This window comes from Eptatretus burgeri, chromosome 17, assembly GCF_056783735.1.
Source record: "Eptatretus burgeri isolate ZD-2024b chromosome 17, Ebu_testis_v1, whole genome shotgun sequence".
NCBI lineage: Eukaryota > Metazoa > Chordata > Myxini > Myxiniformes > Myxinidae > Eptatretus > Eptatretus burgeri.
The window spans coordinates 5941429-5957194 of record NC_140977.1 but is presented as its reverse complement, the minus strand read 5'-3'; the positions used below and the strand labels follow the sequence as shown (position 1 = coordinate 5957194).

At 46.1% G+C, this 15766-nt stretch overlaps 1 protein-coding gene and 1 long non-coding RNA gene across 10 annotated transcripts in view; one reads left to right on the top strand and one right to left on the bottom strand.

Annotated features, from left to right (window-relative positions):
• Nucleotides 1-15766, bottom strand: part of LOC147009169 (uncharacterized) — a 65517-nt gene that overhangs the window by 25728 nt on the left and 24023 nt on the right. The window lies entirely within an intron of this gene.
• LOC147009170 (nucleotide-binding oligomerization domain-containing protein 2-like) overlaps nt 1-15766 on the top strand; it is a 42634-nt gene that overhangs the window by 7116 nt on the left and 19752 nt on the right. For 8 of the 9 annotated variants that reach the window (XM_085862722.1, XM_085862727.1, XM_085862724.1 and 5 more), the window contains 5 exons: nt 1475-1586; nt 9725-11064; nt 12229-12689; nt 14227-14310; nt 14790-14873. In XM_085862722.1, coding sequence (XP_085718848.1) covers nt 1475-1586; nt 9725-11064; nt 12229-12689; nt 14227-14310; nt 14790-14873 — 2081 coding nt within the window. The remainder of the gene's footprint in view (nt 1-1474; nt 1587-9724; nt 11065-12228; nt 12690-14226; nt 14311-14789; nt 14874-15766) is intronic. The other variant, XM_085862725.1, reaches the window with a different exon arrangement.

Sequence of the window (15766 nt, the reverse complement as noted above, 5' to 3'; positions counted from 1 at the left end):
TCAACATAAAGCACATTTATTCCGCGGCAAACGGAAAGCACACATATACAATTACCACAATTATGCACCAAAAGCAAATGTAACAAAAGAAGAAACAACAATTAAGCACCAAAAGCAATTGCAACAAAAGAAACACAATGCAGATCTACTACCGACTACGCGAGCACACGGCAACACTTACACAGTTTTACTTCACAGACAGCGCCGACAACACATATACTCCAAAGCAAAAGAAAAAGGGGGGCCACCCTCAACGATAAGGGGGCAGACGGGCCTGGGGCCGAGACCGCGTCGAGCCTACCCGTCTGGTGATGAGCCGCAAAATGGCGGCGGCGTCCCGACTCCGCGGGCCTCGCTGGCACTGCCTGGAATGGGGTGGGAACGGGGCCCCCTTCTCACACTATCTCAGTGCGGGGGGAAACAGGGGGGGTTGTTGATGCTCGGGGGAAAGAGGATATCTGGCTGGCTTGGGTCCCGCGACGAGCGACTCCACTGCGACCTCGACCGCGTTCCCGGCCTCCCCTCTCCGCAGCTCCCCGACTCTGACACGAGCGCAGACCTCCACAAAGCTCCTTGGCTTCTCCAGACTCTCCGGACCCCGACAGACACTCTCTCGACTGATTTCGCCGCCGCCACAACTCTCCAACTCTTCCCTCGATTCGCCCCGCGCTCGACGCTTTATAGTGCGACAGGAGAAACCATATGCAGATTTTTGGATTAGGATCGGCTCGGGGGCGGAGCCACGCTCGCCCATTGGACAGAGGAAAAGTGGGCGTGAATCATTCCTGATCCTCGAATCTGCATAAATCGATTATACTCCAACGTGCCTGGAGGCGGGGCCAAGTCGCCCCACGCTCGCTGATAGGACGGAACAGAAGTGGGCGTGAATCATTCTTGATCCGATTTCTCGGAAAGGCCGCTTTTTGCACCCGCTGCTCGGTGCGCGCCCTGTACGAGTCCAGGATCGGTGCCCACAAGCGGCGCGGGAATGGCGGTGATGCGATGGTTGCGAGAGCGAGATGTGACGGTAAAGGTCGTGGCTGTTGGCGTTGTTGTTGTTGTTGTTGTTGTTGTGAAGCGGCGTTGCGGTCGGTGGTTGTTGTGTGATGGCGGTTGAGACGTGGTTGGTTCAAAATAAAGATAGAACAGAAAAACGGCTATCCTGAAGGGTCGCAGCCCGAATGAATGACATTTATTCCCTCTAAACAACGGGTTTGGGCTAACTACACATATACTTACAGAGATATCTCACCTACGGGACCTGAATGGTGGTTTGCGAATTTCCTCAACCACAACAATATAGATTATTTTTATCCTCACTTTGTGAGAGCAATATGTGCTCGTTTGTGAGAACCCGAATCAGCGCAGTTTATGAAATGGTCTGAAAATGTATTTCTTATCCTCTGTTGTATTCAGCGCAAAAGATTTTTGACACACACAAGGAAGGTGATATTTGTTGTGTTTTCGCTTTTAGGTGAGAAATCTTCTGGATACGATCCATGCCAAAGGTGAAGCAACAGGTGAAGTGTTTCTAAAATTTGCCAATATCTCAGAAGTGGTTGCACAGGGACATTGGCAAAATCCTGGTGAGTTTTCTGAAGAATAATCTCGTTTTTAAATGCTGAATGATAAAAGAAATTTGACACCCACAAAGATTTTTGTTCCACCCGAGTTTCATTCCCATAATATAACTTGTACCCAATGCAGATCGACAACATTAAGTATGTAAATAGATATATATGGGCAATTCCACGGTAACTTGTGTTACATCGATTGGACATGCAGAATTTTTTGGAGGTTTTGTTTCAAAAGTCTCCTGATGCAGAGCATTATTTATCATAAGTTATACATATATATATATAAATAAATAATATATCTATTATATATATATATATATATATATCTATTATATATATATATATATATATATATATATATATACATACATACTCGGGGTGGGGGGGTATGCTTACACATTGCAAGCAATAAGGAACTGTGCTTCCCCATTGTCTCGGGTCACTCACCTGCATCTGTTTTTTCATTTATTTATTTATTTTAATTTGTTTTTATTGTCGCGGTGCTGGTGGTCCAGGTTAATACCCCCGACCCAATTTGTGGTGACGGACGGTCAACATCGCCAGCCCGGATAGCCAAGCGGTTCCTTGGGAGGCGGACACGTTGATCCTCGGAGATTATAACGTGCACGGTAGGGCGTGGGGTGCAATGGCGGAGCGACGGAGGCATTGCTGGACAGAGGCACTTGTATTCAAACCCCATGACACATGCACGGACACAGCAACTCAAAATAACCGGATATAATGAAAATAGACAAATATTTACAAAGAACAATAATCAGAATATAATAATACGTGAGGTAAGCTGAAGTCTAAGGTCGAGGTGCCTCGACACACAGACTTAAATATAGACAAGGGGAAACAAAATAATAGCAAATCCTTTCTTTATTCTGGCACTTAGCTTGGTCCAGAGATGGTTTTTATGGAACGTGGAATCAAAGCGCTTCTATTTGCACGTGTTGATGTGCGCAAAATGGCGCCAAGCCGCTCTCTCACAACGAGAATGTTTGTCAGGCAATTCGTGAGCGGTATTCAACACCAAGGTTCAGATACTCCGTGCAGCTTCTTTTCACGAGCGAATATGCCGACCGTTCCTCTTTTGCACCCGGTCTGTTCACAACGATCGTCCACACGACGAGACAATTTCTGAGACCCTGTGATCAGGCCACGAGGCACGCTGTCCTTCCCTCCTCAAACGTACACACTTTACGGCTCAGCCGAACAGTCAATGGCTAGCGTCTTGCTCAGTACACGAGCCAAATCGCCTCAACACGAATACAAGAATCGTGTTGTCTTCATGCGTCAAAGGAAAGCCCTGTTCTTACAGGCCAGCTCCAAGCTACATTCTCTCTCAACCGTGTGCACCCCTCACTCCGCACTCGTGCCTTCCTCATCGCGACGAGCTGCTGCCCCATCCTCTCAGATCACCTGCCTCCTATGCCCTCCTCTTCGTCCTCTCACGTCACACCCATTAATCAACAGATTTGGGGGCGTGACTTCGTCTGCCGTCAACCTTGGAGGTGGGGCCCCTTCCTACTTGGTCTTGCAGCTCGGTTGTAATGGTCCATTGCTGGTTTGTAATGCAAAAGTGAAAAGTCACAGCCAGGCAATTACATACTGGGGGAACTTATCCTTAATCCCTAACTAATTAACACCGCATCACCCCCCATGTGGTGACACGTAACGCTTAAGCTCACAGTTCCCCTACATAATTACATCGAGATGTCTCCTGCACGTCCACAGACCAAACAACTTGATTCAATCCTAACTTTCCTATTAAATTCCTCCATCTACCCCCATAACTGTAACAATATTTTCATTTACAGATGCTTTCTGACGGTCCTGGGATTTTTACCGGTGTGTCGGCTTCAATGTCCGGCAAAATTACCATGTTTCCCCATTGTCTCGGGTTTCTCACCTGGATTATTTTTTTTTCATTTATTATGTTAATTTATTTATGTTTTCAGTGCTTTCCGACGGCTCTGTGATTTCCCCCCTCCCCAGCATGCAAAATTTCTGCTTTCTACGTCACCTGGAAGGGACCAAACTTTAATATCAGTCAGTCAGTGAGTAGTTAGAAAGAGCTTTATATATTAGATATATCATACATTTGTTGGTCGCTAAATTATGTGTTGGTAAGACAATAAATGTAACCTCATTTATGATTCTGGCCAAGTAGCAAAAAAATGGTGGTAATTTGCGCGATGGTAACTTGCGTTACTGTTTGTCTACTCATTGTTTAAATTAAATCCAACAGTTTTAATGAGAATGTTCATGCGATTCACAAGTGTGCTACATTCTCGAACTTTCCTTGAGGTATGAAATGACCACGGTTTGTTTTTCTTTTCTCTCTCTCTCATGTCAAATATTTCATCGTGTGGATTTGCTCCCATCTGGTTTCATTACAGTGTCTTGTTGTTCATTTTCATGACCAAGAGCTTCCACCTCCCCTTGAAACAAGATATCATCAAACTCCACCACAAACCAGTCCCTGCTTTGGTTTCTGATGTTTCATCAGAATTATTGTTTGGTACCTCTGCTGTGCCATCCCTGATCAAAATGAAAGGTGCCACGTTTCCATTGATAAATTTCAGGAAATGACATCTGGAAATTCCCTTCTTGGCACAGCCACATTGAAGATGGCTTCGAGATGCAATGCCTTGTTGCGTTGTTGGATGTCTGATAGGGACAACTCTGTGATGGTCACATCTTGCATCCCAGAAGTCCATCCATCCATTGGGATCACACTCTGTGCAGAGCGTTGGTGCTGCCTAAGCAGTCTCCTTGGTTATTGGGCACAATCCTGGACGGGTCACCACTTCGACACATGATACCAGCAAGCTGGTGCTCATTTTGCCGACCTCGGAAGGATGACAGGCAGAGTCAACCCACCTGGTGTTAATTCAACAGAAGAATGGGATTTGAACTCAGGATCCCAAGCCCACCGCCCTATCCATGAAGCCAACACCAGGCATATACCAGAAGTAGCTGCCACAAAGTTGCAGCGTCTGTCCCAATCGTGTTCTGTGACCTTACGTTCTCCCAGACATAGTACTTGACAGATCCTGCGATACCGTCTACTGGCCCTTTGCCATGGGAGGTGCAGAAAAGGTTCCATTCCACCTTCACTATGTGCTTCCTCTCAAGGACAGGAATAGCTTCTGCAATAAATCGGTTCTTGAACTGGAATGCTGGGCCATCCGAACCACACTGACATGAGCTTTACATCTTCTGGTAAGGCCCCAATAATGTTATCCAGATATGCAATAATTTGTATCCTTTGAGTGGATCAAGCTGTCTGATGTGATCACACTTGAGTGAAATGATCCAGAATTCCACAAAGCAGCAGTGAAGAGACTGATCTGAAGAAAAAAAACAACCTGGATTCTGGGTAAATTCATCTGCTTTTGTTTATCACTGCGCTCTCGTGTTTTATCCTCCCATTCATCAACTCATCATAATGTAATCACCCACAGACTTTCATTCCTCCTGGTAACTTTTGTTACATGTTGGTAAATTTTGTTACATACTAACTTCTGTTACACTTTTTATTGCCTTTTTTTCTTCTGAAGTTGTATCATGTTAGTTTTTATTGTTTCTTGTACAATTAACATTTGTTGGAGGAGAAAACCAATTGCCAGATGTTAAATCTGAGATAATAATATAAAAGATAAAAAAGGGTCATTTTTTGGTAACTTTTGTTATGGTTGTGGGGGTACATGGAGGAATTGAAGAGGGAATTTAGCATTGCATTGAGTCGTTTGGTCCGTGGACGTTGTCGTGGCAATTTTTGACCACCTTGAGACAGAATTTTTATAGTTCAATTTAAGCGGTAGATTCAGGAACGAAATAAAAGACAGAAGCATGTGCACATGGAAGATAGACTGGAGCGAATCTCAAGCAGTCCTAATTTTACATGGATTACATTGAGTATATATATATATATATATTGTTGTGGTTGACCAAATTCGCAAACCACCATTCAGGTCCCTCAGGTGAGATATCTCGGTAAGTATATGTGTAGTTAGGCCCAAACCCGTTGTCTAGAGGGAATAAATGTCATTCAAGAGGGCTGCGACTCTTCAGGATAGCCGTTTTTCTTTTACTATCTTTATTTTGGACCAGCCGCCATTATTACCACCACCAACCACGTCTCAACAGCCATCACAACAACAACCACCAACCACAACGCCGCTTCACCACAACCGCCACGACCTTTACCGTCACAACTCGCCACCATCGCATCACCGTCATCTCGCGCCACTCGTGGGCACCGATGCTGGACTCGTGTAGAGCGCGCACCGAGCAGCGTGTTCAAAAGCATCGCGGACTTACCGCAGAAAAACGGATCAAAAACGACTCACGCCCACTTTTGTTCCGTCCAATCGGTGAGTGAGGGGCGGTTTGGCCCCGCCTCCAGGGCGTTGGAGGGCGGTCGCTATATGCAAATTCATGGATCAAAAAGCATTCACGCCCACTTTTCCTCGGGCCAATGGGGAGCGAGGTGAAAGGTCGGAGGCAGAGGGTCAAAGATGAAAGAGCGAAGCCACGGGGCTTATAAAAACGACTGCGTTCGTCAGACGAGTTGAGTGCAGTTGGGAGTTCGGAGTTGGAAGTGGGGGCAGTTGAGTTGGAAGCGGAGAAGCAGTTCGCAGTGGGCAGTTCGCAGTTGGGAGTTCGCGGAGTCGGAGTGGAGAGGCGGCGGCGGCGAAGGCGGACGAGGGGGTGCTCGCGTCGGATTCGGGGAACTGAGGAGAGAGAGGCCGGCGGCGCGACCGAGGTCGTGGTGGAGACGCTCGTCGCGGGACCCGAGATTTTGTGAAATCCTCCTTTCCCCGAGCATCAGCAACCCCCTCCTGTTTCCCCCCGCGCTGAGATAGTGCGACAAAAGGGGGCCCCCTTCCCACCCCCCACCAGACACTGTCCGCGAGGCCCGCGGAGTTGAGGCACCACCGCCGCTCCGCGTCTCATCATCAGACGGGTAGGCCCGACACGGTCTCGGCCCCAGGCCCGCCTACCCCCTCATCCTGGAGGGTGGTTCTCTTTTCTTTTGCTTTGGGAATGTGTGTTGTCGGCGCCGTCTGTGAAGTAAAATTGTATAAGTGTTGCCGAGTGCCCGGTAGTCGGATAGATCTGCATTGTTGCATTTGCTTTTTGTCTTCTTCTTTTACATGTGCTTTTGGTGGAATTGTATATGTGTGCTTTCCGTTCATCGCGAAATAAATGTGCTTATTATTGAACTGTTTTCCCGCTTCGCTTCGTCATTTCTTTCATTGAATCCCCATCTTGCTTCAGGTAAAGGGTTGGTCGTGGGCTAAGACGCCCGATAATTAATCGAACCGTCGAGGCCGACGAATAACACCGCTCGGTTATCCCGATAGTACGGAACGGGTCGCTTAAGTGGCCCGTGTCCGAAGTCGACCTGCGGCGAGGTGCGATCGCCCGGTCTACCCTCCGTGTGGGTACTTAGGTAGGTCGAATTTGGCGAGCAACCCTATCCCACGCGGGGGCCGATTGGCTCGATCGCGGTGAGACCGAAAGGTCCACCCGTGACTGGTTCCCGGCGTTAGTCCGAGAGGGTCACGACTGGATTGTCCGTCCGGTGGGCGACGTGCCGCGATTCGAGTTACGTGGCCGTTCGCACGCCGGCGGGCGCGAATCTGCAACAATATATATATATATATATATATATATATATATATATATATATATATATATATATATATATATATATATATATATATATATATATATATATATATATATATATATGTGATCTCACCAGGGCATGGTTAATACATCTAAGGAAATTAACGAAAACAGAGAGGCCTTTTGAGAAAGCCCAGATGGATCTTGTAAGGTTAAAATCACAAACACAGGGTGAGAAATGGTCTCTTTTCTGGGCTTGCTCCAGATGGTCTGGATGATGGGAGTAAAAGAGAATGATTTCTCGCCTCTGCCATCTGGGCCAATGGACCATAGATAAGGTTTACAAGGTTTTTACTACTCTTAAGGAAAAATGTGTACAAGCTTCCATATGAGTTTTTCCCAGCATGTATTTGCTAAATTATTTCTAAAGCGAATGCAAATTGGCATTTTACCTCATTATTAATTTAATATTCAGTTTACCTAAATGTGTAGGAGGCATCTCGATGTGATTAAGTAGGGAACCTGTGAGCTTAAGTGGTACGTGTCACCACACGGTGGGTGGTGCAGTGTTAATTAGCTCAGGTTTAAGAATAAGCTTCCCCAGTATGTAATTGCTCCACTGTGATTCAAGATCGGCACTAAAGGTGGGGAACACGTCCCTAAAGCAACTACAAGCAGGCAGGAAGCCCCAGCTTAAAAGGTGACAACAGGCAGTCACGTCCCCAAGGGATGGTTGATGGGCATGATGTCAGAAGCTAGCCGAGCAGGCCACGCCTTCCCAGGTTTCGTGCAAGCAGGCCACGCCCCAGAAGCGGAGGATTGTTGGGCGTGACGTCGAAGAGGAAGGGTTGGTTGCACATTTTGAGAGAGAGGGAGAGAGAGAGCGCACGTGAGAGGAGAGTTCGGAGGAGGAAACGGTGGTTTTGGTGACGTTGGTCAGTCAGAAGCAGGCATTCAGGGTGAGTGCACGCACGAGGACGGCACAATCATTATATTCATGTTGAGGCGATTTGGCTCACGTAGTGAAGCTAGACGCTGGCCTTTGGCTCTTGGTTGAGTCGGTGAGGACGATCGGCACACGAAGCTACTGCACTGGGTCTCTGAGCCTTGGTGTGGAGTGCCGTTCGCGGATTGCCTGGCGTGCGTTTGTCTCGCTACAAGAGAAGCGACGAGGCACCATTTTGTGCACGTCTGCATGTACTGGTGGAAGCGCCTCAATTCCAAATTCCACAAAGACCAGCTCTGGGCCAAGCGAAGTACAAGAATACTCGTAAGGAAGGGTTTTCTTTTTATTTTGTTTCCCCTTTGTCTGAATTTGAGTCTGTGTGAAGAGGTGCCTTGACTGTAGGATTTATTTACCTCATTATTATTACCTTTTGAACTATTGTCCTCCATAAATATTTGTCTATTTTCATTAAATATGTTCCTTTTAAGAAGCTGTATCCATGTATTTGTAATGGGGTTTGAGTATAACCCCATCGTGCTGTGCTCCTCTGTCGCGCCGCCATTGCACCCCCTTCCCGCGCGCGCATTAATCTTTGAGTCTCGGCTGTAGGCCTTTAAGGGAGAAGCTTAGCCATCCGTCCAGGTAGGGGTTAAACCCCCTGGACACAACAATATTAACTTTAAAATGTTTCCATAACCTTTTTGAGCAAGGATCATGAATAAAATTAATTTTATCTGAAAGAATATGGAACAGACTATGTCTTTCGTACGCAGCACAAAGCTGCAGGGATCACAAGCATCATTGGCTGAAGGTGTGGCTAAGCCGCCGATGCAACGCCCCAGGTCGGTTATGGCAGGAAATTGTTCATGGTGCCAGTGATGGCTTGCCTACTCTTCATGAACGACACTGTGGGATTTTAACGTCCACCAACTGATATCGACAGATGGGATTCCCATTTAACGTCCATCCGAGGGACGGCGCACACACACTGATGAATCACCCTGCCTGTGAAATTGGGATGACAGTGTATAACTGGGTCGGGATTCAAACTCAGGTTAGATAGCTTTGAACTGAGTGCACTTACCTCCAGGCCATCCTGTCAGCCCCAACCTTCTCCTGAGAAAGCTATAATTATTGGAATACTCATTTTTAAATTCAGCTTACACGACACTCCGAATCGGCACTTATTGAACACAGTTTTGGTGAGGAGAACATCATGAAGATAGTTGTTTGTTTGTTTTTTTCTTTAAAGACTACAGATTGATTTGACAAGTATGAATGTTTGTTTCATATACCTCCAGGTATGTACAACAAATTAAGTTGATGCTTCAAATTAAATTTACAATATCATTATTTTATGGCTGTGTCCATGGCCTCATGGAATTGCCTAAATACTTTTAGTTTATGTAACAAGTTAATAAATTCTCTTCACGATGGTTAAGGCAGTTCGATGGTGACGCAGTACACGTGTGAGTTCTTATGTGAGTGTGTGTGCTGTGTCCAGTAAATGAAAGCACTTCACATTGTAGATACTCTTTCTTCTGCCTGGCTGCAGTGGAGAAGTTTAAAGAAAAATTGCGCAAGCACCATGAGGCCGCGACAAGATGCATCAGAACATACAGCAAGCAAGAAGCCCTCGAGTTGGACACCATATTTGTGGAGCCGTGCTTGCAAACTATCCGGAGCGATCGGGAAGAAGCCGGCCCCGTGACGCTGCCCGATCTGCTCCCACCACCCGAAGTTGCAAAAGGCAGGAATGTGGTGATCGTGTCAGGAGATGCAGGAAGTGGGAAGTCCACGCTGTTGTTGAAATTGATTCGTGACTGGGCACTAAAAAAGTCCTATGGAACATTTGACTTGCTCTTTTATTTCAGATGCAGCGATTTGAGCCTTTTGGACTGTAAAGTATCACTGCAGGAGTTGCTTTTTGATCGCTGTTGCTGTCCAGATATTCACCGTGACCTGGTCATACAGCGGATTCTAAAAGAGCCACAGAGAGTGCTCTTGTGCTTTGATGCACTCGATGAGTTTCGTCAGTTACTCGGGGACACCACTCCGGTGTGTGCCTCACATGATTGTCAAGTTTCAATAGCAACTCTTCTGGTCAATCTCCTGCAAGGGACTTTGCTTCTTGAAACCACCAAAGTGGTGACCACACGGATTCCCGAAGACATTCAACCACTCTTCAGCTCTACTGTGGCACGTACGGTAGTTGTTGCAGGTTTTACTCCTGAAGGTGTTTTGACATACCAAAAGCACTTCCCTCAGAATGATGATGGTCGTCAGGCGGCCTTGGATCTACTAACCTCCAGCCCACAGATCCGAGGTCTCTGCCAGTTACCTATATACTCTTGGATTATTGCAAAAAGCCACAGCTGCATCCGTTCAGCTGAACTGAATAACAGCAGTAGCTGTAAATCCACACTGACGACGACGGAGGTGTTGTTGTCATTGGTGCAGGTGTTTCTGGAGCACAACATGACAACCACAAAGGCTCGGTGTCGCGTTGCTCTCTTCGAAGAAGCGAAGCCAGCGATTTGGCGCTTGGGAAAGTTGGCCTTGAATGGCCTTGTCAACGGAGACACTTCCTTCTGTGATAAAGATCTAAACACCTGTGAGATTGAGGAATCCGATCTTGCCCTCGGTTTTGTCAGCAAGTCCCGTTACACCGTTGGCTGCGACGTCAATGAAATCTTCTCCTTCCTGCATACTACGCTGCAGACGTTTCTTGCCGCAATTTTTCTCACCACGTCCCACAACGCTTTGACACTATTGGAGCATTTTCCAAACTACCAGAGGCCATTGTTTCCTTTTAAGTTTTTCCTTTGCGGCGGTTTCAATGCACATTTTCAAAAAACTTCCCAACTCAGCGAAAGTAAAAAGAGTAACCTCAAGGTAAGTTAATCACTCTTTCTACAGTGGGGAGGGGGGTGGGGTGGGGTGTGGTTTGGGAACATTGTTAGTTATGGACAAGTTGAGGAATGTCTGACCTGATAAATAGTCAACTGTCGATTTAAAGTTGCAAAGTAGTTTTTCTTTGAAACAGGGTCTGAGGCTTGTGGAGTAGCTGCAGCACCCACGTTACCTGATATGACACTGGACTTGACTTTAGAGAAATGCAGCCACTGAGCTTGGGGGCTCCAGTGTAACTTGCTGGGTCGCTCTGGGTAATGGTGATGCTTTTTATGATGTCGTTTTCCTCTTTGACTCTGTAGGACACTTAATTTTCCAAACAATGTATCCCTTTCAATATCTTTTTTTGTCATTCGTCCCTGGAAAGTGATGGCGTCCTGATCATTGGTAATGGCAACCTAAGTTGGGTATCCACTCGTATCCCTTTCTCAAATTAGCATCTGAATTCGGAGCATCAATGAGGTCTGTTAATCCCACATCACAAAGGTCGGTGACGTTTTTTTATTTATTATTATTTTGGAATTCCTCTCTCAATCCTCTGACCCTCTCATGAAACCTCCCAGGATGTACGTGTTCTGGTCGCACTCATCCTCCCCCCCCCCCCAACCAGTTAAACTCCCAAAATTAAGACTCACCACACACCTCAACTCTTTCTTTTTCTTTTTTTCTTTCATTTGTGGAACCACCTTCTTGAGGTGCTTCAATCGAACTCTTACCTCCAGGGCTTTAATGAGGCGGTCAGCCTCCATCCCTACCCACAATCTTTATTACCGTCATTAACCCGACCATATAACTTGCAGGTTGTCTTGTTTCCTCTTTGCCTATTCTCCTCTTTTCCTACTCCTTAATTCCCTTCCTGATTATGTCCAACTGTGACTCTACTACCGGTTCTTCCCCGTCATCACCTCACTTTTCCATGAGCCTCATTTGTGTCGAAGAGAAAAGTCTTAAGTTGATACCTTCATCTTCATATTAAACTACAAACGAGTTGTTTGCATCGAACAGATCTTCATGTTGAAACACACTTGTTTTTAAAACTTTGACAATGGAGTTAACTCTTCCTTTAGCTGTTTGTTTTTATGATGTACTGTGTTCAGAATTTTGAAGCCAACTTAGGACCCAACTGACACACTCTCTCTTCATCAGGTCTTGTCACATTTTCTCAGTGGCTTATTGTCAAAGCACAATGAGAAGCTTATCGTGACAATGGCAGGAGGTTGCCATTCCTTAAATCGGAACCGCAAGACCCTGGATCACCATCTGCAGCGCAGCATGCGGCTCCTCTTCCGCAATCTCGCGGCGAGCGTCGGCCGTCGACCCAGTGACATGGCTTTCTCAACCGATCATCTCACGGATGACTTCCTGTGGCTTACGAGTTGTGCCTACGAGTTCGGTGAAGAGGCTGTGGCAAAGCAGCTTGCCAAGGATATTCCCGTGCGTCACATGAAACTTCATCACATGTCGCTCCCGCCGGGAACGTGCACGCATTTGGCCTACGTTCTTTTGCACCTTCCAGGTCGGGTGGAGCTACGTCTCGACAACAACTTCATTGGCGATTTGGGCGTTGACCAGCTCTTGCCATGCATTGACAAGTTCACTGAGCTCCGGTGAGTTCGTTGATTTTGTGTGTCAAACGGTTTGGCACAACAACGCGCGAAGCATGATTGAATGACACGCGTGTTGTCGGAATTGCAAAAAGCAAACATTTCCACATGTACCCTCTGCATTCGTAAAACTGGGACGGCTTGAAAAAAAAGATTTTGTTCACACCGGGCTATTGTTTCTTTTCGTACTTTCCTGTGACTATCCTTACCAACTTGTGGACGAATTGAAACGTACTGCAAGCTTCTCATTTCTATGTACTAGAAACACCCCTCCCTCGGGAGTATTGGCAAGTCACCTCCCCCCCCCCCCACACCCTCGCATGGAGGGAGGGGAGGGAGCAAAGTTACCCAGGGTACTGCAAACACGAATGCAAAATTTGATGGAGAGCAGGCCAGCCCTGTTTTTACCTCCCCACCGAAGGTGGACGGAGGTTATGTTCACCCCTCTATGTTTGTCTGTCTGTCTGTGAGCAGGATATCTCATAAAGTTATGGCCAGGTTTTGATGAAACATGACTTGGGTTGGTGACGAGAACAAGTTGATTCAATTTTATTTCAGGTCCGAATCCAGATCCAAACTATCAGTGGGATACAAAACGTAAACTGTTCAGCCTGGCGGAGGTTCGAGTTTTCCGTTCACCGAGTGCCATTCTAGTTTTCTCTGATTTTTTTCATGCATACATACATACACACATGCATACAATTGCCTTATATAATATGCAATACTTATTCATGCAAGAAAACCTAAAGGTATTTTTTTTTTAAAAAAAGAAAAAAGTGCATAATCTAATATATAAAAGGAGCTCAGTCTCTGCGTGCATGCGTCCGTCCCTCAACGCGGGTGCTTCGCGTATACATGAAAGTGTGTTACTTTCCCTCTGAGATAACATTTTCACCATTGCCCAGTTTGTCGGTAATCCAGCACCGTGAAGTTTCCAAATACTCGGTTACAGTTTGTTTTTAATCAGAAACTTTTATGCTTGTGTTGCTTATGTCAACGGCATTACTCTTCTTCTTTAACTGCTCCAATTGCTCACTCCTTGATGTGAATTCAGCCAGGGCGAGCATTTCCGGCTCAAGCCTTCTTGAAGCCGGCTGGCTTGGCCTGACGTTCAAAGTTCCGCAGGCACAAGTTTGCAATTTAGCCAGGATGCCGGCAAGAACACACCGACTTTACGAAAGGCAATTTCTACCAACGATCAGTGATTGCAGACGGGTCCTCTGGCTTCATGGCGTTCCGCTGGATTGCACACCTAATGATGCCTTTCCCTCATGCGAAACACCAGGGTAAAAGTTTACAGCTGGGTCATATTCAAACTAGGCTCGATGAGTGTGTATACCTCTAAGCTATATCTAACCAGCCCCAGGGTCACCCTCATCTACAAGGCCTGATTTTGATTTTAATAGAAAGTCAGTCTGTCTCTCTCTCTGTCTCGACGTGTTTTCCTCCCAAGTGTCAGGATCAAAATCTGGAACAGGCTCCGAGGCTGCTGCTTGGTAAAGGTGTGAATTGTATTGTTCTCATCTTGTGTGTTTTGCAGATTAAGCAGCAACCATATCACAGATGAGGGTGCCCGGATGCTTGTGTCTGGAATCCTGAAGCATGACATCGCAACGTTTCTTGGGTAATTTCCAACTTCCACCTTGAGTGCGACGTTTGTGTTGTCTTGTTTCCTGTTTATGTGGTGGCGTTTCATTTTCCGCACCATAAATTTTTTTTCCATTTATTTCTCCTTCCAAGTCACACAAAGCAGCAAGGTAGCTGATTCAGAAGGCAGGATATCTTGCTGCTGATGATGCCACTTGCAATCTCAATGACGTCCTGTATTACCAGAATCTGAAAGGTGGACCGTGGTGTAAGTGCTTGAACAAGAAAACAAAGACTGGTCTGCGAGGTTTTTTTTTTTCCTCTGCAAGAGCGAAGCTTTGTTTTGTTCTGATGGCTCAGGTTAATTCTGAAATCGTGAGCAATGCTACGAATAGGGAATGTACAGATGGAAGTCCATTGGAAAGGTTTACTGATGCTTTTGAGCCTGTGTTCGTGCAAGTTTAGCCTGAACACACCTCGGCCTCAAATGGTGTCACCTCACCCGTGTCACTGCAGACTCTTCAAGAACAAGCTCACGGATGCCGTGGCTGACGACCTTGCCCGCCTCGTGTCGAGGAGCAAAACGCTTGAGTATCTCATGTAAGTCTATGTTGAGAACCACTTTGATGCCACTGGATAATACGAGTAATATTACACACACATTCAGTATACGGTAAGTCGCCGATTTACATCGAGTCGATTTGCTTCGTTTCGATAGAACGCCGTGAACACATTATGTGACGAGTGTCGATTTTAGTTGCGCTCGGCTGATATGTTGTCGTTTGAGTTTTTTTTAACCCTTTGAACCCTGGCGGCCGTTTTACTCGCCACGATTCAAACCTCCACACATGTAAGTGGCTGGATTTTTTGGTGTTGGTGGTGACTTTGGCCTTAGTCGTTCGACCGTGGGCACTATAATCGAGGACCGGCAGCAAATTATTTAATTTCAGGTTATAAAGGCAACCAAATGTGAACATTTTGAAAGGGGGCGTAGGCTTTCGATGTCCGTGCTGTTTTCTCTGCAACCACTTATCCGATTGACACAAATTTGCACCATCAGTGAGACTACTCACCGAGAATGTTTTAATGATAATTATGACGTCATACGTTACGCGATGTGGCAGCTATGTTCAAAAAAATGGAAAAAACTATGCACCTCTGTTTCTCTGAAACCGCTTCATCGAAAAAATTGAAACTTGTCACATGTGAAGCACTCCCCATGAGAAGCAAGTGATGTTTTTTTTTATGTCATAGGTGGCTTCGTTATGACGTCATGATTGTATACGTCAAAGGCTTTCTCTGATCAGGATGAAAATTTTTGATGATCATCGAAGGCTGAATTGTGTAGGGGGGGGGGGCATTGAAGACATCATCGGTCACGTGGTTCGGCAGCCACATTGTTTTTAAACATAAAAACCTTCAAAAATCATCTTCTTCGGAAAGGCTGAACGCGTCCAAGTGAAACTTTAAAGGTATGATCGCCTATCCATGAG